The following is a 25,120-nucleotide window of genomic DNA, read 5'->3' as shown; positions in this document are numbered from 1 at the left end:
ATTAATTAATAACTTGTACCCCCACCCATCTGACTGGGTTGCTCCAGCTACTCTGGGCAGCTTTCAACGGAATATAGAAGAACGCACAATACATCAAATATTAAAAGCTTCCCAGTACAGGGCTACCTTCAGATTTCTACAGAAGGTCATATAATTGTTTATCTCTTTGACATCTGACAGGTGGGCATTCCACTACTGAGAAGGTCCTCTGCCTGGTTCCCTTTGTGGTACTTAAAAGCACCTCAGGTTTGGATTTTACTGTGCATCAGTTGATGCATTGGCAGCCTTGTCTCTAGGTGTCCCACACCTGATGATACGTACCATATCAAATGTGGGGCTGTGGTTTGGGGAAAACAGCCTTGTGGACCAAATTTTAACCCCATATCAGGCCGGATGTTCCCTTGCACTAGACAGCAAATAAATTGTATTGCCGTTGTTACCAATCTCTGGACTGGCGCAGTTCTGTTTTGATTCCTATCCTTGACTTTTATTCAAATGCCTCTATAATTGACTGGTTTTATATGTTGGAAACCATTTTGGGATTACTGGTATGACAAAGTGTGGTCTGTAGAACTAAGAAACAACAGGCAAACAAATAATACATCTTTCAGAAGAAAGGGGGAGAAGGTATGTGGACTCTCTGATTGATTCATACAAACCACCAGAAAGTGTAAAGTTACCAGACTTTTCAAGCCATGCAAACTATAGGGGCATAACAATGCCCCCAGTTTGATGACTTTCCTTAAATTGATAGGTTACTTACGAGATGGAGGACATCAGAATGCTAAACTGAAATTATTTCAAAAACCTCAGTAAGATCCCAGGCACTAGAAACCTGAAAATGCACAAAATTCAAACAGGTTTCCTTTCCCCCTCAGAGTATTTGTCCATTTGCAGGTGAAATGAGGCAATCCTAAAGCACTGGTTTCTATATAAATAAGTGATTCTCTAAATATGCTAAAGTTTATAAATTAAAAGAAAATATAAGGCCAAAACACTGCAATGAGGATTGAGCCTGGTCAGCAGTTTCCATGAGTCATGGAATGTTGAATATCAGTCAGAAGAGGAAAAAATAGGGTGGGGAATCAGCCAAACTGACTCTATAATGGTTGACTGGAACCCTGAACAAGAACAGTTCTGCTGCTAGGAAATGAGGATACAGTGCTCTAGCTGTGAGTTCCACTTGCCCTATCAAATAGCACTCAGGTGGCTGAGTGCTAAAAAGAAGCCACTGGAAAACAATCAGCATGCTCAGTGGATTCCAAGAGCCACAGAAAGCTAAGTGGACAAAAGCAAAGGAAAACCAGGAGGGAAGGGAGAAGGCAAATTTTTCGCACCTACCCCTTACAGCTTAGCTAGCTGTAACCCTCAACAGGACTACTGCGGTTAGGGGTTGAGGATACGCTGTAGGTTCCACTTATAATACCTTCCCATTCTGCTCTTTCACAGCAAAGTCTTTCCCACACATCATCCTCTCTCTTCTTCACTTTCTGGAGTCCCATCCCTTTCTCTTCATATTAGTTAGCATATGATAAACTTTTAGAATCTGTTTCTGCCCCAAGACAGCTTTTGGTACTCTCCTGGAGAGCAGACATATATATACCTCTGCTGGTTTGAGTGTATGCTTCTTTGTAACTTCTTTCCAATGAAGCACCTTTATTTGCAAAATGTAGCTGCCGAGATATTGGTTGCTGCCAAGCATTTGGAGCACATTACAGCTATGTTTTACCGGTTGCACTGGTTTCCAATGCATTTTCAGGCTTTCAAGTTGTGGATATTGGGACTGGGTTACTTTAAGCTCTACATCTACCCATATCAAAGTGCCTGCACCTTAAGATCATTCTCAGCTCCTCAGCTGTAGAATTTAATCCCATGTGGTTAGACAGGTGCCTTTCCTTTATATATTCATGTGTCTTTAAAGATACTTCCTCTTCACTTTGTTTTTAATAGCTATATGTTGGACTGTTCTGGTTTTGTTGTTGTTGTTGTTGTTTAGTCGTTTAGTCATGTCCGACTCTTCGTGACCCCATGGACCAGAGGACGCCAGGCACTCCTGTCTTCCACTGCCTCCCGCAGTTTTAGTTTGACTATATTTTGTTTCCCTAGTGCTGGTTTTAGTAATGTTTTTGTGATTAAATTTATTTTATTTTATTTCACTTTTAAATTGTGATTGCTCAGTATGATAAATCGTAAACCACTTTTTAGGCTTTTTGCTTAAAATGGAGTCTAAAAATATTTTTTATAAATAATACTTAGAATGGCATCCCATTTTTGAAACCCTGTAAAGTAGGCAATACCACTATTCTAGTGCAGATGGTAGCCTGTGTCTGAGTGAAAATAGCTGGCCTAAGGTTACCTGTTGAATTCATGGTAGAAAAGATATTCAAACTGGGAGCTTTCTGATTTGTAACACAGTCTTGTAATCATTACTCACATCAGTTCTTCATATAATGTGTGACCTTGTGGGTATAATCATGAATGGTTTCCTCCTCATTTGAACTCACGTGAGATAATATAAAGTTGCATAATAGAATCCTTGCACAAACGATATCTCGAAATTATTGGTGTAAACACTGTTATGCACCACAGTCTACAGAGTTTGGATTGACTCATGATGATAGGTAGACTTGTTCAAATGTTACACTGGACGCAGGTACATACTGTTTCTATGCATGTTAATTCATACACTTGTTAATTTCCACAGCTGAGCTACTGTGTACATAGTTTGTATACTTGTTGAGTGTAACATGTGAACACTCCTAGGGTTAAATTTTTTTTGCTCACATTGGTTGAGATCCAGAGTTTCTTCCCACCACCAGTAGGTACATTATGCTGTGGGGTGGGAGGAACGATAACTATTTTTTGCTGGTTTCTGTTTTCCCAGCAGCAATTCCCATGCTGTTCCAAAGGGTCCCCAGCCCTCTGGAAAAATTTTTTTGGAGGCATATGGGCTGTGGGGAGAGGGAAAATAAATGAAAGATACCTTCTTCCCCATTCCACCAGTAGGATTCCTCCTCTGAAAGAGGAGGTTTCCGTAGACAGAAGGAGTCCTTCCATTTCTGGAAGGCACAGTTTGCATCCAATCCATTGAATACACCATATTTTGTATTATTTCTTAAAAACATACTATTTTTGCTCCTCATTAGAAAAAAACAAATGTGTTTTCTGCCGTTTATGTTTGCTGTAAAACCCTTGTCATCATAGCATTGCTGCAGTCCTGGTGCCTTGCAAAGTTATGCTAGCACAGCGTTTTCTATATCCCATCCTCAGTGCATGGGAAAAGTAGATGTATGGAGTACAATACTTTTTAATTTTCCATCAAATGAAGTCACACTCCCCCCCCCCCAAAAATAATTAGTGTCCAAAAAATTATTAATGTAACATCTTTATTATTGTAATAGCATATTTATTTAGAATATTTTTTGCCCTCTTTCAGCTGGAAATATGTCCCAGAGCAGGGACGTGGGTGCCGCTGTGCTCTAAACCACAGAGCCTAGGGCTTGCCGATCAGAAGGTCAGCAGTTCGAATCCCTGCTACAGGGTGAGCTCCCGTTGTTTGGCCCCTGCTCCTGCCAACCTAGCAGTTCGAAAGCATGTCAAAGTGCAAGTAGATAAATAGGTACCGCTCTGGCGGGAAGGTAAACAGCGTTCCGTGCGCTGCTCTGGTTAGCCAGAAGCTGCTTAGTCATGTTGGCCACATGACCCGGAAGCTGTCTGCGGACAAATGCCGGCTCCCTCAGCCAGTAAAGCGAGATGTGCGCCTCAACCCCAGAGTCGTTCACTGCTGGACTTAATGGTCAGTGGTCCCTTTACCTTTACCTTTATGTCCCAGAACAGCCTACAAAGATCAGAAATATGTTTTGAACATTAAGACTGGTTCAAAATATATAAGAAACATCCTTTTGTTTTTGTTTTGCCAGTGTGCACTCTTAGCATCTCTTTTAGAGTAATATAACTTAGCTCAGCTCTTTAACCCTGGAGAATTTAGTTTACTAATTACAACTTGAAAGTGTTATATCACACTCAGTTCTTATTGGGCTGGAACCATACTAGGCCCTTTGCAAACCAAAGGGTCTTGAATCCTGCAGATGTTCCTGCTAAAAGAAGGGAGAGAGGAGATTTTTGTCTAATTTCCTATCCTCCTGCATTCCCCAGTGCCGTTTCCCTTACTGTTCCACAGGGTCCACCAACTCTCCGTAGCAGATTGTTTTGGGAGAACACAGGGAAGGAAGAATCAGTGATTGCCTCTCCCCTTCCACCTAAGAAAGCACCCTGTTAAGTCTAGGTTCATGACATTGACTCTGCTGAAAAGTGTTGTATGAGAATAAAGAAAATCAACAGTTATTACCTAGTTACATTTATAATGTTTCTAAAATCTAGATAGTTGCAACATTATTACATAAGAGGATTTCCAAGTAACACACACTGCATGTTTCTTTTATAGTTGCACTACTCAAACAATCTAAATCTCCCAGGCGATAAGGGGGTAAGGATGAGGGCACTCTCTGCTCCCATCACCATTGCCCTCCATGAGTTGGAGGGGTGACGTCTGCAGCAAAGAAGACTTTTCTATTCAAATTGTCTCCCCACACAATTTAGAACCATGGAAAATCAGGGTTCTCAAACACAAAGGGAGCCTTCACAGGTAAAAAGACTTCCTACTGTAAAGGTTACTCCTCTAACTCACGGAGGGCTATGGAGACACCAACTGGGGTTGCAGTAAGCACTCTCAGCCTCCGCTCTCATATCATGCAAGTGTTTTAGAATGCCTGAATAATAATTCTAGACATTTATTTACTATTTAAGGCATTTATATATCGCTTAATCTAAGTGGTTAGAACACGAGCAGGAAGACTTTCCAGAATTAAAATAAAGTTATCAGGAGAGGCATTAAGAGGTTTTTATTCTTACACTTTTAGCAGCCATTAAAAGTTAGTAACACAGCAGGTGATCATATGGGTAAGTGTAAATATTCTGAAATAAATAGCAGTTGGTGACCTGGAATGTCAGGGCTCTAGACAAGGGTGTGTGTTTGTCAATATATCCTACATGTTTTACAGACTCCTCAGGGAACAGGGGAAGATACAATTTCACCTTTTCTGTGCCAAAACATTTTAATTATATCTTCTTCCAAGTACAGCGGTTCAGTAACCAAGGAGCTGACATTGATGCATGTGTTGATAAAGCTGCAAACATTCAAAATGAGATTAACAAAGATTTTGAGGAAAGGGTGACAGCTAATTTTGCACAGTATTCTGCATCTAATTCAGGTCAGTGTAATCATAGAATATTTTATAACTCTTGTGTCATCCAGAAGGACTTTTATGATGCTTTGTGTTAATGAACATTTGTGTGTATGAAGAATATAGTTCAAAACCTATTTTTCATACAAATAAGAGCTTTTTATTACATTTCCATAGCTTGTAGCTATAAAAGGAAAAGCAGGATTTGATGATGATGATCAAAGTAGCTATTTTTTCCTAATATGCCTGAAAATGTAGGGAAAATGTATAAGAAACTTAATCAAGAGCATGTAGTTTTATGTTGCTTGTTTTCTACCAAATATTTTTCAAATCTATATTACATGTAAAGAATAAAAATACAATTTTTAATGTTGTATTTAGACCTTTTGAGCACATTTCAGAGTATTTCAGTTCTATTCTGCTCTTTATTTGAAAGCAGCTGACACTCTTCTTTCACTTTTCTTTTTGTTTGTGAATTTTTCTTTCTTTTTTTTTATCCACTCACTTCTCCATCTGCTTTCACTTTTGTTTGCTTGGGCCGTCTCTCATCCCAACTTGATAATGAGGAATGTGGTGTGACCCTGACCTCTATCAGCCCATGCATGACCTTCTGACTCCCCTACCTAACCTTTGACCTTTTCTTTGACAGCTTGATTAATTACCCTGTGTTATGATTTATGAGTAAGTGCTATGTAAAAATAATAGACAACAGGTGGTCCTCTAAAAACTTTTTGTGGCATGTTTTCTTTTCCTGCCTAACTTGATGAGCTATTTTAAGTTGGAAACTTGGTTGAACAATGTGTGTTTGGCAGTAATACAGCATTTTTACACATTTGGACACAGCAGTGGAATTCAGGAGCCTGAGAGATGAGGTGTAACTGGGATGAAAATATTACAAAGTGTTAGCAGGGTGCAGTTGCCAAAATGCACATTGGGTGGAAATACAAAAAGGAGTCAACTGACATTTCAGGCGTTTCAGTCTCAGGTCACGTCTTGAGAAAATTGCTCAAATAATGGAGGGGGCATTTTTCAAGCTGAGCTGCATCTCCAACAGCTATGTTTACTTTTACGCTTCACTAGTGACTTCTGATTGGTTGTCATGACCTCATCCTACTGTTGCACCTAGGATGTTGCAACAGTGACACATAGGTACTCTTCTGATGAAAAAGATGGGAAATAAACAGAACATACATCTTTCAAAAAGATGAATGGCCATTCTTATGTCCATTTTAAACATGCATAAATCTAAGTTACAGATCTTCGCTCTTTGGGTTGCTTTTCCTGAGGATTAACTTTGATCTTGCTTCAAATGTTGTAAATGGGTTTCTTTTTTAAAAAAAAGAATCAAATTGATAAAGCTCAAGAAAATGATCTGCTACAGATTCTTACTTACAGGCCAGAAAGATAGTTGCATAGGTCAAGGGATTCCACTCTAGCCTCTGACCTCTCTGGTCACATATGGCATCCCATTCTGGTGAATTAATATGCAGGACTGAATGCTTTCAGCTCATTATTCATTTTCCAGACATAAGAGGTTTGTAGAATTCCAGAATGTATCTCAAATACTTGTTATTGCTATTGACTATCCTATTACTGGCTAATATGCTAAAACTAATATGCTGTATTAGTTTTATGTATATACAGAGAGTGTGGGGCATTTATACAGACTTCTAAAACAGGATGTGACCATTATATTTTGCTACCTAACACACTTGTGGCATTTTGTGTGACACTTAATACAAAGCATTCTTCGGATTCTGTGTAGTTGCTAACAGTTGTCTAAGCTTGCTTTTACTTCATCTTATCATCTGAAAGTCAAGTAAGTTCATATATAAAATTGAAAATAAGCTTTCTGAAATAGCTGTTTGGAATGTCTTCATAAGTTACACCACCCTAATGCAATAGACTTTGGAGAGATATCAGATAATATCCTTGTGGTATATGTTCTGCCGGATAGATTTTAGAACTGATGTTGGATACTATCAAATTGGGTATCTAGCAAATAGCTTTGTTTTCCTGCATCTGTCCTGAAAACATCTATCACAACAATTGGTGCTAATTGGTCTGTGCACATGGACTTGAAGATTACTGAATACTGTATTCTGTCTCAAATATAGTATATTGCAGTTGGTTGGTGCCAATATTTCTAACCATCTGCAAAGCATATTTGTATTGGGGGAAGGGAGAGAGATTTATCTAATAAGGTTAGAAAAAGCAGTATTGGTAATTATCTTTGAAAATTTTACTTAATTTAGAAAATATGGCTTTCCAAATATAGACATAATTAAATGGCTGCTTTTAAAAATGAAAGTAATATTAAGAAGTTAACCTATGGGTTTGTTTAATTTTTGAAGGCATTTTCTTACATCTAATTGGGCCACCTAGACTAGAAACAAGGCTAGTAGCTACTGATCAGTTGATACTGTTATGAATAGTCATTTAAATATGACGGGGTAGGGTGTGCTTCTGCCTAAATTGAGGTCATAGATTAGTATTTGCTCACTTTCCCTAAAAGGTACATTACAGGTTGTATGCCCTTTTTATAAAACCAAAGCTTTGTCTTACTACTTGCCACAACATATTTTAAATCTTTACCTAAACATAGGTTGATGTCAACTTTGCTTTAACTTGGTGAAGCCAGTGGTAATGTCCAGAACTTATATGGGCTTTGACACTGATAATTTGGTAATAGAACAATTTTATTTTACATATTAAAATTGAATAACTTCCTTTACAAGTGTGCTATTCAAAAATCATGCAGATTGAAATATAAATATTAAAGACCCCAATGAAATCTTTTTTAAAAACCCAATCCTGCATTGTTTGCAGAAGTGAAGAGGAAACAAAGGTCATACTATGGTTAAAGACATAGATTAACTTGTGATAGGTTGAGTTGATAACAATTTAGCAAAACTGATAGAGGTTAAATTCTGCTGTGGTTATATATGCTATGCTGCATTTCTACATCCTTTTATCAGAACAAGTATTGTATATTACACCTAATCCTCTTTCCTATGCCTATTTTTCTTCATATAGTTTAGGCTGAAGGGGCTGAGGACAAAAGATGGAAAAGAATATGACTTTATATCAACTTCCTTACAAGCAAAGCAACATTTATAATGGGTTTTTAGAAAGAAACCATGAAGTGTATGATAGAATTTCCATGCTAATTTATTGTTACTCTAACAAATATGGTATTTGAAAAAGTTTTAAAGAGCTACTGAGGGTTGGTTTGTGCTGTTTAAAACCTAATTGATAAAAATCCTTTAATTGATTTATGTTGCTGTGATTTTTGAAATGGATTCATTTTTCATCTGTTGATGTGTCTTTGAAAAATTGACATTATGTCCTCATAAAATTGGACAAATGAGTCATGTAATTTTCAGTTACATAATCAATAACTTAGACAAATTTTACTTCTCTGGTGATTTATGTGTGTCTGTTTTTGTGAGCAACAAAACGTGGATACAGTTTCACATTTCAGTTACACATGTAAAATCATAACAAATACATGAATTTTACATCTTGCATTGTAGTGAAAGTAAGAAAGAATCAATACGCAGAACATCTGCTCAGAATAAACAGGTCAGGAACATGGACAGCAAACTAAAGCACTGAGCTCTGCAGGGCACCGCTTCTGAATGGTTATAAAAAGTTAACCAGTTTTTTCTCTGCATGTTGTTTAAAATAGTATGAAAGGTGCTTTGTTTAGTTGGTGTTATTTCATTAGTAGTTTTGAATTAGTCCCTGAAGGCAGGAATCTGTTTTTCAGAATATTACACATTTGGATCCTAAGTTCATTTTCATACATATCTGAATTGAATCATCTTATACTCTAGTACAATTTATACTTTATACATGATCACTCCATTTCACAGAATAAGGTACGTGTGAATGAATAGGTTCACTCTGAAGAGAGAGCTGAGGGGGAAAAGATGACAGGAGATCACTTACTCATGGTACAGAATCTAGGAGGCAATTTTCTCTTTGGCCTGTGGTGACCTTTTTGCCATGTTCCCTTATACCATAGACAGTGAACTGAATGCCTCTATTTCACCCTGCTTAACAGAGTGCAACAGTGTTCTTTAACTTTAGTTTTGGTGGGAGGAGAAGGTATAGCAGAAATTTGAGAAGGGCGTGAAAAGTTGTACAGGCACAAGGAAGAGGAGTAAGAACGTTCTTCAAATGTGATTTTAATAACTAGTCGAGTGTGTCCAACTGTAGAAAATCACCAAGTGACAATCTGTCTACCTGACAGTTACTACAATGCATTACAAGATTTTTGAATAGCTACATAGATTGGAATAAAGCAACACCAAATAAAGTATCCTTTGTTAACTTTGATCATCTATATAGGTAGTCTTTCATCTGCTCACTTGGTCTGTTAGGCAGAAGTTATTTGTTGGATTAACTAGGTTAAAATGAATTTTACTTCAATACCTGGAACTTGTTTAGTAAACTATAAATAAGATTTTCAAAATAATCTTGAAGATCCACAAATTATGTGTTGGTATTTTGCTTTTGTTTTCTTTCTCCTCTTTTTGCATAGGTATTTCAGTATTTTGTTTAACCTACACAAAATGCACCATGCTTTCATATATTCTTCATTAGTAAACATTTTCTGAGAAAAATAAAATATTAATTTCTCCTAAAGTCTGTGAAGACAATACATCATATAATTCCAATAAAATTGTTCAGGTCTAAACTGGTAACTAATTCATTGATTTCTTAGCAACATCAAATAATCACAGTTTATATTGATTCATTGTTACTCTGCTATCAGTTTGTGAATTATCTTCTATGGGACAAAAGTGTTTAATAGTTTAGGCTGTAATCCTATACACAGTTTGACTGCTTAAATCCCTTTTAAATCATTCTGATTTTAAAAAAAACTAACAGCACATAAGATTGGAGCATAAAGCTGCCTGAATAGTTTTTAAAAGAGGCAATGGTGGTAAAAGTAAAAGTTTCTGTCAATGAAGCATTAACTATATATGCTAGTGACCATGTTCTAGAATCACTTTTTTATTTTAAAAAACCTACTTTCTGAAGAATTGCATACAATATTGAAAAGTTATTAAAAGGTTAAAAAGAACTAGGCAAATAAGTGAACATAAATGTAGACTAAATAAATTCACATAGAAACACAAAATGAATGAAACAGTTCTATCCTTTGTCAACTTTATGAAAATATTTTAAATATACATTCAAGACAATAAAATAAAATGTAAACCATTTCAAAGGCAAAATCTATATGTATTCTTTTTTTCTTCCTCTGACATAGGAAGGCTATGGAGTAATAGTACTGAATCCGAATGAGAACTATATTGAGATTGAAAAGACAAAAGCCCAAGTACAGCTGTCTCCTGATAGCTCAGATGAACCTGCAGAAAAGAGAGAGAGAAAAGATAAAATCCAAAAAGATACAAAGAAGCGACGGGACTTCTATGAGAAATATCGGAATCCACAAAAAGAAAAGGAAACAGTGCAATTGTATATTAGAGTAAGTTGCTCTATTTTGTTTTGGGTTAACACTGATTAATAGAAAAAATGTTTTAATTTCACATACATAGTTGTACTCTAAAAATGTGGTTTTTCTTCATTTATATAACTAGCAAGTACTAAAAGTAAAACTGTCTTCTTTCTATTGTTATTTTCATTTGCATTCAATGTGAAAGTGTGTGTGTGTGGGGGTGGAAATCGTACTTAATTTCAAAGAGAAACTTCAAATAAAGCCCTAGGGAACATAATATGCATTCCAGAGACAAGGACTGATTTGAAAAGTAATTTATGAAATTTTTTTTAGTAGATGTGTGTATAAGATCTGTCTTTCAGAAACACTCTTTAAATACAGTTTAGGCAACATGTTTTACAGATGGTGACTGTTTGCAGCAGCATTATGCTGTTATATTCTTGAGAAGCAAGAATATTAAATGATAGTCTAATACTTTAACATATTGCCTGATAAATTAATAATATAGTGAGCAAAATTCTGATGTTGATATTGTATGGTTGTACCTTTACCATATAATGTAACATTTCTGTATGAGTACCCACCCACTGTATTTCAGCTAAACTTCTGAAGGAAGATAAAGGGAGACAGTTATTAATAAATACCTTAATAAATATTTAAGCCAAAATAGTTCAAGAACAGTGCAGTGAGGAAATTCTGCCCCTTGCTCTTTTCTTTTCTTAGCCAGTGAACCTTTGCACTTTGTAATACTAGCAGCATGGGATCGTTATAACAGTGCTACCCAAGGATTTCTAATTCTGCAGGGGGCACAAACAATATTATTTGCACTTTGACACATTCTGCTTCATATACATATGATGCATTATACATTCGAGACACATTCATACAATTTTCAAAGCTCTTTTTATAGAAGTTTGCATTGTTATTCAAGAATAAAATATGTCATAAATGCTCCAGTGTCATTAGAATGTTCTGCCTAGGATACCTAGGATGATTGAACAGTGAAAACCCATGGGGGGGGGGAATAGGAATATTTTGCAATTTTTTTTGCATGTTCCTTATGATGAGGATTAATGTTACTCTAGATGACTTCAGTGTATAAAACAAATACAGTTTAACTAATAAGTTTAACTTTAGATGCTAAAATGAAAGAAATGGTAACCACTTGCATGTCTATATGAATGAATGAGGAACAGGAAAGAATGAGGAAAATAATAGCTGTATTTTAAAGAGCAACTGAAAAGTGTTGGCTTTTCCATGTTACTTCCTTATACGATGTGCAGTAGATTACTCATTAGTCTGCTCCACTTTAAGAGAAGCACCTCCTCTTTTAAGGTAAGAGAACCTTGGTGTTGTACAGGGTGTTGTACAGCTGCCCAGATTTGAGACCCTTTCCTGTGTTTCTCTTTGGGTTTGGGTAGTTAGGCTGAAAACAGGACCTGATCCACGGTGCTGTATCATTAAGTGTGAATTGCTTTCATTCCGATGTTTGGTGAGAATGCCACTGCATGAAGTACTACCCATTACATTGCTCTTTCTTGCCTGCTAATCCAGGTCACCTATTAGAATACAGCTTAGAGCCAAAGATTTCACTGCACAAGCAGAACACACCTCAGAATTCAAATATATCTCCACAACTAAAGCATCACCAGAGGGCCACATCCCTTGGTGACCTGCTGGGGGGGCTGCAGAGGGGAGAAATTGATGACATTCACAGTCCTTGAAGTCTCAGTTCTACCCAGGCTGAATTCATTGAGAACACACTAAAAGTCAAAATAAATAGGCAGACTTCATAGCACAGATGTTTCAAAATTACTTTCAATTACTTCGTGCTTTGTTTATCAAAATGACTAAGAGCACTTCTCTATGAGAAGACCAACCCTTTTGTTTCTTGTTTGCTAGCATATGAATTAAGATTGGACCATTATAGGTAGTGAACTTATATTGTTGAAAGTTGGCATTGCCACACCATTGCTCTTCTGTATATCTGTATGTACAGTGATAATATTTTTATTTCTCACTTTTTCACAGTGTTTTTTTTGTTTTCCTTTGTTTTACAAATTTACCTATTAAATTCCACATTACTGTGTGTTTAGGCATCTGATGAACAGACAAATTAAGGTAGATCTACATGACTTGCATTAGAAGGTGCTGTTTTCCAGTCTTCTAGTACTAGGCTCTGAGAAAGGTTTGTAGTATGCTCAGCGGACATTAAAAAAAATACAGTTTGTGCTAATTCCTACTAGGAGAACACTGGTTGACTACTCCCATAAACCCATAAGGGATGTCACCAAAACACAGTGGAGTTATACCCAAAGACAGGCAGACCAATACTAGTTAATAATTAAACACACACACACACACAACATAGCTGCAGAAAGTAGAGAAGACAATACTCCTATGCAAGAGAAAATCTTGTTTTACTAAATGCATTACCACTTCCAAATACACTACTGAAGAGCAGTTAAATACTATCTGCATAATAGTCTATACTGGTTGTGTTCTGGGTTTGTTTGTTTTTTAAGTACCGGTAATTTATTCAGCAAAAGCTTGAATATGTTAGCTTTATAACTTAGTTATTTTAATTATTACTCTCTCTTTTGTAACTAATATATACTTAAATATCTGTGAATGGCCCAGTTTTCCATTATTCAAGAATTCTACACAAACCTCTATGGTAATCCATATTTACAACCATAAGCTACAACAGAACGGAGGTCTCTGCTAAGGCTTTTTCTATGAGACGAATATAAATAGAAATGACTAACTAGCAGATTATGCGTACCTTCTGAAGCTTTAAGAGTACAGCTTGAAAGATCAAAGTGCTTATTGTTTCAAGCTGTAAATTTTTTAACTATGAAATAATGTACTTGCCAATGTATGTTACAGCTTGTTAAGGGGATTGATTTGGTCTGGGTAATAAACTTCATCTCACACAATATGGCAGGAAAGCTTACTTACTGTGTTTTCTTATAAGACAATTTTTTGTTCCTAAAAACATCTGCCAACTGTGTTCAGTAGTCAAAAGAAAAATGTCATGTTTCATAGGATTATATTTCATTCAAATCTAAGGAAGAACTCAGTGGAAATTTGAATTAAATACAACATTCCATACAAAAGAAAATGTTTCACATGAGATTATTTAATTAAGGCATTGTACATTACCTAATAATATGAAAGTATCTTTTTAAGGAGTCAAATAGCTGAACGTACAGTATATACTTTCATGCCTTTAAAATATATTTCTCCTGTGTTTATGGACACATTATTTCATTCAGACCACCAGAGGCTGCTGCTGTTCATACTGGCAAATGTTTATTCTGGAAACATAGCTCCCAAGCCAATAAACTCTAAGCATATTCATTGCTGAACTTAAGTAAAAAAAACAACTTTGGGATGCAAACTTAGATTAGCCCGAGAGCTTGAACTCATCTAGTAGAATGTTTACTTCGAAGAGCCGCACCTCTACATTTTATTCCAAACTTTTTGAAACTCCCCTCAATTTCAGAAAATGTCATGATGCATTGTAGGGGGCTACTATTCAAGGAAAACCAGCTTTGCTTCTTTAGATCCTGGCTGTTATATTTCAGCATAGATTGTATGGAACATAGACAAATTTTCTTCCATCTGCATGGTATTAGATAAACCTTAAATATAACATTAAGGCACAAATGATGCATGCATGCATATTTCCCAGTTGTGTAACTATAAATTTTATTTTGCATCTGTGAAATTGCAACAATCCTTTAACCTAAGTCTGCTCCTTTTAAATATATTTGATTGCAACTTCATTTTTTTATAAATTCTTCAGTGGATTGTGTAAAAGTTTTCTTCACTGGCAATTAATGCAAAATAAGAATCAATAGGAGATAAAAGTAAGGAAATCAGCATATAATGTTGGGAAATGTGCTGCAAGCAACCTTTGTCATAACCCTTTGGAACAAACACAGTATTGATGCAATTTTTTATTTAAATTTTTTTTGAATGTATGTTCATTTATGAAAAAATCTAATTCTAGGATCTAGAATATAACTTATTTTGATTAGGGGTGGGTGGCATGGGAACAGGGGTGGGTGGCATGGGAACAAGTCCCCTCCCCCATTTGTTTATCACTAGCTTAGTTGCAAGCTTGAGCAGTAGTAATAACAGTAGCAAAGTGAATGGCCTTTTGCCATGTATCCAGATGAATGAAATACCTATGTGCTAGTATAAAACTTTTTAAATAGGAGAAAAGGATGAGAGAGAGCAGCTTTCTTAACAGAAGGTGACAACAGGAGGAATGGCAGCAGGAAAGCTCTGCAAGAAGAACACAGCATTTCTGCTCATTGTGCTATTAAGCTTGCATTATACTCTTTAATATGGTCCTCTCCTTCCTCACATAGTCTCATATTTTCTTTGAGAGACCAAGTTGTCATAGAAAAATATTGACTAGTCTCTAAGTACTTCTGTAAATTCTTCCCATACCCTTTCCCATTCCCCCAATATTTTTAGGAGATGATTTTTAGTGGAGTGGCCATAGCTCAGTGGAGGGCAAATACTTTATATACAGAAGGTCCCCAAATCAAGTATCTTAAGTTAAAAGGATCTGGTAGCAAGTGAGGCAAAAACCTCTGCCTGGAATCCTGGAGAGCTGCTGGCACTCTGAGCAGGTAATATTGGTCTGCCCTGAAATAAGACAGTTGATTATTATGCAGTCCTATACGCAATTGGGACCAGATACCTAAAAGAGTGCCTCTTTGGGGCCCAGACACAAAGGAGTCATGGTGAGGGGCACAGACAACAAATCAATACCAGGAGTTAAGAGTTGGATTCACATTGGCCACAAGATGGAAAGGTTTGGCACAGGCATTGGGCATGTATACAGTGATCAACAAGCCCACTTGCTGGTGGATCAGGAATAGGGGGTAACCAAATTTATGGCATGAATCACATCTGGAGAGTCCTTCTGGTCACTAGTAGGGAATGCTGGGGGCCCTTCAGCCCCTAAATAGGCATCTGAACAGAAGCGCTGCCCTCCAAGATCCCTGAGGAGGACCCCACTTTGGAGCACAGGGGCAGCACCCAGCCAGCTCCCCTAAGGATCCAGCCCAATGCCTCTTCCACTTTATAACTGTGGCAATTGCTATGAGATAGGCAAAATCTACAGATGTAGCCCAATTTGTCAGCAGGAAACATCCTGCATAGCAAGGTATGCAAGCTAGGTTGTCAACCCACTTTCAGAACAGTCCTGGAAACCTGTAAAAGAGGGAGGGTTGGAAGGAAAGTTCAGCAAGAACTGTGATGCTTATGACACTGCAGCTCACCCTTTTAAACCCTTCAGAGCGGACCTAAGTAGGTCCACTCCAAAGCTACGTCCACTGGGAGCCTGCTGATTGGCTCCCAGTGTCTTGCAAGATCTCTCAGCAGTACAGCCACACAGGGCAGGAAACTGCCTCCAAACCCAGAAAAGGCAGTGTTGGGCTACACATGTCGCTCCCTGCACCAGGTAAGAGGGAATGGAATTTCTTCTACATATCCAACCATCACTGCATTCTGCAAGAGAGGGTATCCTGCAGATAGCAGGAGGTGCATTCTGCATGATGTCAGAATTGGTCCTTTTCAGTGGTAGCTCTTACCCTTTGAAAATTTCTCCCGTTACATATCAGGCAGTTACCTTCTTTGTCTTTTTGGCCCCTGTTGAAGATGTTCCTCTTTCAACCAAGTTTTCCTAAAATCTTTATCCAAGCTGGTATCTGGATTGGATTGGATTGGATTTGTTGTTGTTGAATTGCTGTATGCAGTGGTGTTTTTAAACTGTTTTTATATTTATAATTGCTTTTTAAAGAATTACTTAGATATATGCAGTTGTTTTTACTGTTTTTATATATGTAACTGCTTTGTGTATGTTATATTGTAAATTGCTTAGGGATGCCCCATAAATGAAATTAATAATAATAATAATCTTGGGATAAGCCTTATGGAACTCCTTTGACTTAATTCTGATTAGACATACATAGAATTCAAGTTCAAAATAAGCAGCATGAGTACATTATTGTGATAATGTATGCGAAATACAGAGGCAGCCCATGTGGGTTCCTCCATATATTGTTGAACTACAACTCCTATCACCTCTGACCTTGATTATGTTTGCTGGGTCGGATAACAGTTGTAGTCCAGCATCATCAGAGGGCTGTAGATTCCCCAACCCTGGTTTAGATGGAATAAAAGAGGAATATTTGCAACCTGTAGTTAATATGCTGATTATAAATTACCTGTGGCTCCCATCACAAATGTTTTCCTCAGCTCCTGGATATTAGGTTTATCTGATCATTTTTTTAAAAAGTGCTTGTGCAATGCAATTTTTCAAAACAACAGCTTTTATGCACTAATAATCTGAATTTATTTGAAAGCCATACAGTGGTACCTCGGGTTACAGACACTTCAGGTTACAGACTCCGCTAACCCAGAAATAATACATCGGGTTAAGAACTGTGCTTCAGGATGAGAACAGAAATCGCACGGCGGTGGCGCAGCGGCAGTGGGAGGCCCCATTAGCTAAAGTACCTCAGGTTAAGAACAGTTTCAGGTTAAGAACGAACCTACAGAACAAATTAAGTTCTTAACCCGAGGTACCACTGTATGCACAAGAGTGGCAGTTCTGAAAAATGTTAATTCATAACTGCATTCTATTATACTGCAGAGTGAACGGACTTGCTTCAGGTAGCATCATGTGATAGGGGAATAAAATAGGCTAGGAATTGGTTCTGAATAGTGCAGCAAGAAGTTTTTTAGAGTGTTAGTCCTGGCAGGGTTAGGAATGCATTTGCACTCTGCTGTAGGCAACAAAATGTATTGGGCCAACACTGGCCATCACACAATCTTTCTGATTTATAGTGGATAGCCTCTGTGTCTCATGTCCAGAAAAGCTACCAGTACAGCGGTTTACAGATGAGGAACTATTAGGTACTAGTTATTAAAAGTTATTTCCTCAAAATAGGTAGAAAAATACGCCAAACATATTTTCCCATTAACAGTTTCCCCCTACAAAGTCCTGTTCTTTACAAAGATTATAAATGGCTGGATAAAATGTCAGGGTTGTGGATCCCTTTGTGGATCCCAACCACTGTATCTAATAAGATTTACTGCAACAAATCTACAAAAACAAATTTGATCGTTTTTTTCCAAAGAAGACTTGTTGGTCACATTTTGTCTACCAGCTTTTGTAAAGAAGGGTGATTAGGAAGGACTCTGCTTCATAAATGTAGGTAGCAGAGATACATGAACTCAATTCTGATAATTCTATAGCTGTTCACTCTTTACTACTAAATAACCCATCTTCACCTATGGATGAGTCACCTGCTGACAACTTTTATTCTGTAATCTCTGATAAATATTGTTATTATTGAATTACTTAAACAATCTTTATGGCTTTTAATCCATTGAGAGCTCTGAAGGCAAAGGTGAAAAATCAGTCTAGAAATGACAGGAGATCCTGCTATACAGAGTTTCTTATTTCCCAGTTATCTGCTTATATCTGACTACATTTTAAGCCAGCTTGCAGATATTTACTTTTTCGTACAAGCTTTGAGGCCTTTTCTTCGTTTTTGAAACAGCATTCCTTTTTAAGTGTGCAAGGAACAATACTCCACAGAGTCATGAAATCTCTCAGGGAAACTTTTAATCCTATTTTTCCTGTTTTCATTTAAATTGGCCACTTAAATAGTTGTTCGCAATGACTGCATCACTTTAGTTGACCCTCATCATACAGCTTTTTGAAGCTTCTCTGACAGAAGTGGTAATGAAGTTTGTTTTCATTTAAAACAATCTAATTGAGATTCAATTCATTATATTTCCCAAAGGACTACTAAAAGAACAAGAATTATAGCAGTTATATGCTAAACCAAAGCACTGTGGTGGCAGAAGTTTTATCATTGGATTCCTATCCATTGGATATTGTAATGTTCCTTGCGTCACTGGGTCAGCTAGACAGGGACAACAAATATTATTGGCACAATTTCATATACATAAATAATTCTGCTAGCTAAGTATCTGTCTGATGCTTTCTTAAGAATTTGTGTATATATTCTTGGCTAAAATACCCAAACTTTTTTTTTTTTTAAAAAGTTAACCCTCAAATAGCTTTGGATTCTGGTGCTTCTACACCAGGGGTCAGCAAACTTTTCCAGCACGGGACCGATCCACTGTCCCTCAGATCTTGTGGGGGGCTGGACTATATTTTTTTGGGGGGGGGGGAATGAACGAATTCCTATGCCCCACAAATAACCCAGAGATGCTTTTTAAATAAAAGCACACATTCTACTCATGTAAAAACACACTGATTCCCGGACCGTCCACGGGCTGGATTTGGAAGGTGATTGGACCGGATCCGACCCCCGGGCCTTAGTTTGCCTACCCATGTTCTACACACTTCTTCATTCACTCAGAGTAGTGCTAAATGCATTAATAATGCTCCATGTCTCTTAAGGTCAAAAGGGTCAATGGGGGTCTCTTTTTTAAAAACAACCGACACCCTTGTCATGCTGTTCCTTGGCATAAACACGCCACTGTAATGGACACTGCAGGGTTTACTTTCCTTAATCCAAACTGAAATGCATTTTCTTTAGTCAAGTAGGCGTTTTAGTATTGTGGAAATATTTATTCCATTGAGCTTCCCCAATAGAGGGCACTGCCGGGAATGAAATTACTGCATAACCTAATCAAGATTCTAGTTTAAATACAAGAATGAAAATAACCTGCTTTGAATATTTTGAATGGTTTCGTAACTTGTATTTTAAATGTATCGAACAGGCTGTTCAGAAAGAGTGAAATGCTTTTGTAGTCAGATCTTGTTTCAGTGTAAGTGGCAATGGTTTTAAAGTTGATCATCTGAATATTGATAATTTAAACACTGGAGATGGAGGGTTTGTTTCCAGAGAAGAGACTAGAGTTTTCACTCTTTCTGTGATATCACATCAATAATTCTATTTAGTATTCCATAAAAAAAATCCTAGTTTGCAGTATACGTATTCAGCCACTGTTAAATTTTATACAAGTTAATAAAGCACTATTCCAAGTAAATAGCTGCAGCTATTAAATTATTTTAGAAGTCATCATTAAACATAAACTATTTATGTTGTTAAGCTCCATGTATACATGTAGGTCCCAGTTTCTGAGTACAATGCATTCTTGGTAAATAAGGTGAGTGTTAACATAACGAGCTAATTATTTCCATTATTTCCTATGGGAACATTTCTAATCCATGCTTTCTTCCTCCATGCTTTCTGCCTGAAACTGCTGGAGCCGATCAGCAAAAGCCAAACGAAGGAAAAATTGGTCTGTCCAGTCTCTCCTGCTCCCTGATTTGTCCAGTTTTCTTAGGATAGACATTAAACTAGCCATCCTATAATTCCCAGGATTTCCCCCTGGATTTTTTTAAAAAAACAATCGGTCTTACATTGGCTACTTTCCAGTCCTTAGGTATAGAAGCTGATATTAGGAACAAGGTCTCTCTCCCCCCCCTTTTTTTTTTTGAAGAAGAAAAGCAATTTCACATTTGAGTTCTTTGATAACTCTCAAGTGGGTGCCATCTGGGCCCAGCAATTTGTTCCTTTTTATTTTGTCTATGAACCCTAAAACTTCATCTCTTATCACTACTATTTGCCTCAGTTCTTCAAGTACATCTCCTACAAAAGTTTGTTCAGGCAATGGGATCTGTCCTATATCTTCCATTGTGGAGACGGAGAATCCATTCAGCTTCTCTGCAATCATTGCAACCTTCATGCCAGGCAAGGAATTCGCTTTGCAACCTGTATGCCCATCACACACCCATCTGTCTGTGCCATCTGCCACTGGAGAAGTATCAATGACACAAGAAGGATAGCTTGTACTGAGTTACGTCTGGTAGTGTTGACTTTTGGGCAAATTTTTTGGGGGAAAGCTCAACAACTTTTGTGTCCAAAATTTCACTTTTTGAAATATGGCGACCCTACGTTATTCCAACAGGGAGATAGTAATACATGTGACAGACAGTGCAAAGCAATGGAAAGACCATCCCTGCTGGCATTCGAAACAGGTCACCAGCTGGTGAACTTGATTGATTAGATGTCCTCTAGAAAGGTATGTGGAAAACATTTCAACATATTTTTTCCAAAACACTGCAAAATAACATTTCGAAAATATCAAGCATAGCCGGAACTACGCATAATTTCCTACTGGCATCTTGGGGTCATTGGGTTGGGCTCGGGCTCCTCCCATGCTGACAAAGGCAGGAGAAAAATCTCGTTGGGACATGGGCAGCTCCTGCTTGGACAAAGTCTTCTCTACTACAGATACTGTTTTGCCTACTTCTATCAGGCTAATTTCCTTATTTTTCCCCTCAATACTGATCTTTATCTGCTTTTTCTTACTCCTTCACTATATCTGTTTATTATATCTTTTTATTAAGAAACTGCTCCTGGGCTCCCTTCCTTTACAATGGCTGTCTCCCACCCTTTTTCAATCATGCTCCCCTTCCCCTGTTTGAACTTTGAGCCTTTGCCCCCTAAAAAAACTCTATTGACTTCAACCTTCCTCTTCAGTAGTTATCTCTGGCAGGGACTACTAGGAAGCAAGTTACGAGTCGGATTGCTTGCATGCCCCCTCCTTCCTTTGAATTTTGCACACTCTTCTCTCCCCAAAAAACTTCTTCAACTCAAAGCTAGTACTATCCCTCCTTTTTCACTTCTGGTCACAGGCAGGGACTTCTGGGACTCAACTCAGCAAGGAATTTCTTGGCGAATTTTTGCAGCTTGCCTGTCCTAGCAAGGGATTACTGGGCAATTTTTTTGCTGCTTGTCTGTCACAGTCTGTGGCTTCCCAACTAGACCAAAGCAGCCTGCTGATTTTCCACTCGCAGCCTCCTTCCTGCTCCCTCTCACTGTGCTTGGAGCACTGGTGAGCTTTATCAAAGGAGTGTGGATCTCCTCCCTGCACAAATGTTGGTGGAGCAGCAGATCCCTGTGCCAGCAGCCCCTGTGGCAACGGCAATAGCCCACAAGGCGAAACAGAAGAAAAACACTAGTGGAAGTGGCAAGGCAGAAGGCGGCTAGACGAAAGAAGGTGGAGAATAGGCGAGAGCACACACACACACAGAAGCACATTCAGTTGAGTGCCTTCAGAATCCTTAAATTCAATTTAGTACCGGCTATGCCAAACACACACTATCTCTTTGCAACCCCCAAAAGAGAAAATTAGTATGCAGATGACACAACCTTGATGGCAGAAAGTGAGGAGGAATTAAAGAACCTTTTAATGAGGGTGAAATAGGAGAGCGCAAAATATGGTCTGAAGCTCAACATCAAAAAAACGAAGATCATGGCCACTGGTCCCATCACCTCCTGGCAAATAGAAGGGGAAGAAATGGAGGCAGTGAGAGATTTTACTTTCTTGGGCTCCATGATCACTGCAGATGGTGACAGCAGCCACGAAATCAAAAGACGCCTGCTTCTTGGGAGAAAAGCAATGACAAACCTAGACAGCATCTTAAAAAGCAGAGACATCACCTTGCCAACAAAGGTCCGTATAGTAAAAGCTATGGTTTTCTCAGTAGTGATGTATGGAAGTGAGAGCTGGACCATAAAGAAGGCTGATCGCCAAAGAATTGATGCTTTTGAATTATGGGGCTGGAGGAGACTCTTGAGAGTCCCATGGACTGCAAGAAGATCAAACCTATCCATTCTTAAGGAAATCAGCCCTGAGTGCTCACTGAAGGACAGATCGTGAAGCTGAGGCTCCAATACTTTGGCCACCTCATGAGAAGAGAAGAATCCCTGATGTTGGGAAAGATTGAGGGCACAAGGAGAAGGGGACGACAGAGGATGAGATGGTTGGACAGTGTTCTCGAAGCTACCAGAATGAGTTTGACCAAACTGCGGGAGGCAGTGGAAGACAGGAGTGCCTGGCGTGCTCTGGTCCATGGGGTCACGAAGAGTCGGAAATGACTAAACAACAACAACAAGGCTTAAATGTAGGATTGTAACAATAGAAAAACCTGCAGGTTATAGAAGCTGCCTTTCTCATCTCCCCTCCAAGCAGAAGCCTCTTTTTGGGGTCAAGGGTGTGCTGAATGAAGAGGACTGAAGGAGAGGAAGGTTTCTCCAATATCAAATGGAGGCCCCTTCCATGAGTTATTGGGGTTCCCCCTTTCATCCTCAACCATCTGCAATACAACACTCTCAATTTTATTCTTGCCAGCTAAAATTTGTTTTTACTCCATTTTGTTGCAGCAGCTCCACTCTTTGGGACAGTTTAGGATGCTGCAAATGTTAATGTTGCATTCATAGCCTCTATGAAAAATCCACCTACTTTAAGTTTCCTTTCAGCACGGATTTACTGAGGTTTACTGCATATTCCCAAGAAGGTGGTAGAACACAGAATGACAGAGTCCTCAGACTTGTCTAAATTACTTTTCATCAAAAGTATGGTGTGTTAATCCCTCCCTTCCTTGAATGCTATGGTCCTGATCTTGACCTCTTCCCTCGCTTCCATGGCTGCAATTTAAAAAAAATGAATAATAAGCTGAGTGATTTTTTAAAACATATATTTACTTTAAACTTAAATAACTGAAAACTTGAAAGATGCATGGAATAGCCTTTTAGTTGCTTTCAGTAGGTAGTTCCTCTCTCACACCCACCCACCCACACCAGCTATGCATGGCTTGTGCTGGTTAGGATTTGCTCCCAATCTTCCAGCTAGGTCAACCAAAAAAATTAAGATATGATAGAGGGTCAGTAGAAGAAATTCATATCAAAACAACTACTCACCATGTCATTATGACAACCGGCTGTAACAAATGTGCTTCTGTTTTAACTTATGACGATTAATTGCTTTAAGTAATTTAATCTGACAGTGGCAGGATGTTGAAAGACTTGTGAAGATGTCATAAAAGCGACCTTTCTGCCCATGTGCAACCAAAAGCCATTTTTAACAAGGAGTCTCAGAAAGAGTGCAACTTCTTTTGTACTTTGTTAATTAGTTATTGATTTGAAACAATGCACTACAAAATATTGTCAGATTAGCTAGGCGCCAACAAGGTCACAGTGTGACAGTCTAGTCATGATAATCTTTGAGTGTATGAGTTGTTGTTTTTTGTGAATCCTTTTGTTCTTCTATCCTGAGAGCTAAATTGTCTCATTATGAGGATTATACTCCTGGAAGAATATTATGCAGCCTAGAGGCCTGTAATTTAAATTCTTACGTTTTGTGATCTAAAGAAAATCATATCATGTTAAAGTTATTATATGTCACTTTATTAGTGGTCTTTAGTTTTCTGTGTTAGTCATTCTTCTGTTGCACTTCATGTGGAATATGAGCAGAAGTGACAGTGAATTGTGGGGCTGTGTGGAATCCAAATATGAAAATAGCTGACCAATATATAGTCAAAATGTTTTTATACACAGCTATTTAGAATCTATTGTTTCTTGTAGAAGGATAAAGATGAAATGGGAAATTGTTGTAATTGGAGACCTATGTGTTTTAATTGCTGCACACTGTGAAGGGAGGAGGGAAGGGGCTTTGAATGCAAGCAAAAGGTTCATGCATATTGTGGCTTATTAAGATGAGGTATGATTGTGACATTTAAATTGGGAATTTCGTAGCGCATGCTTCTTGCTTGTTTCCTCAGTGTAGCGAGTGTGTGATATCATAGGACTAGTTGTTCTCCTTAGCAGACTCCACCTCTTAGAACCTTCCTTTGGGAGAACAGTCCATTTATTCCTACTCTCTGCTTCCTGTTCTTTAATTAATAACCCATAAGAGGATTTCTTTTCTTATTCCAAGACTGCTTAGTTTACTCAGAGGTTTGTGGTGAGGAACCTTATTTAAAGTTCTTTGAAAGTCTAAGGACACCATCTTGACTGGACCATCCCTATATGTATACTTTTTGATACTCTGAAAGAACTCTAAAAAGTTGGTGAGATGGGATGTTTCTTTTAGAAACCTTGCAGGTTCTGCTTCCTCAGGACTTGTTCTCCTCTGTGCTTGGTAATCCTGTTTTTCATAATGTGTTCCACCAGTTCTCCCAGAGCAGATGTTAAGCTAACCAGTCTATAATTTACGAGTTCATCTCTGTATCCTTCCTTTTTAAAAAATAAAATAAAAAATAGTGTTACGTTTTCTACTTTCCAGTCCTTTGTTATGGAGACTGATCTTAGGGACAAGACAAGTTACATATTTTTGTTAGAAGATTGGCAATCTCACATTTGAGTTATTTAAGAACTCTCGAGTGGATGCCACCCTATGATTTCTCTGTTTTTAAAACAATTTGTCAACAAGGCCTTGAACTTTGTCTCTTGACACCACTATTTGCCTCACTTCCTCAGACTCTCTTTCTGAGAAAGCTAGTTCACAGGGATCTTCTGCTGTGAAGAAAGAGGTAAAGAATTAATCA

The 25,120-nt window shown here is 37.9% G+C and overlaps 1 protein-coding gene across 7 annotated transcripts in view; it reads left to right on the top strand.

Annotated features, from left to right (window-relative positions):
• Positions 1-25,120, top strand: part of ARB2A (ARB2 cotranscriptional regulator A) — a 209,202-nt gene that overhangs the window by 67,493 nt on the left and 116,589 nt on the right. For all 7 annotated transcript variants that reach the window (XM_080972935.1, XM_080972938.1, XM_080972934.1 and 4 more), the window contains one exon: positions 10,528-10,746. In XM_080972935.1, the coding sequence (XP_080829061.1) occupies positions 10,528-10,746 (219 nt within the window). The remainder of the gene's footprint in view (positions 1-10,527; positions 10,747-25,120) is intronic.

The sequence above is a fragment of the Podarcis pityusensis genome (assembly GCF_964106645.2).
Source record: "Podarcis pityusensis genome assembly, chromosome: 11".
Classification (NCBI taxonomy): Eukaryota; Metazoa; Chordata; class Lepidosauria; order Squamata; family Lacertidae; genus Podarcis; species Podarcis pityusensis.
Note: the sequence above shows the minus strand (reverse complement) of the source record. Positions and strands in the feature narration are given on the sequence as shown.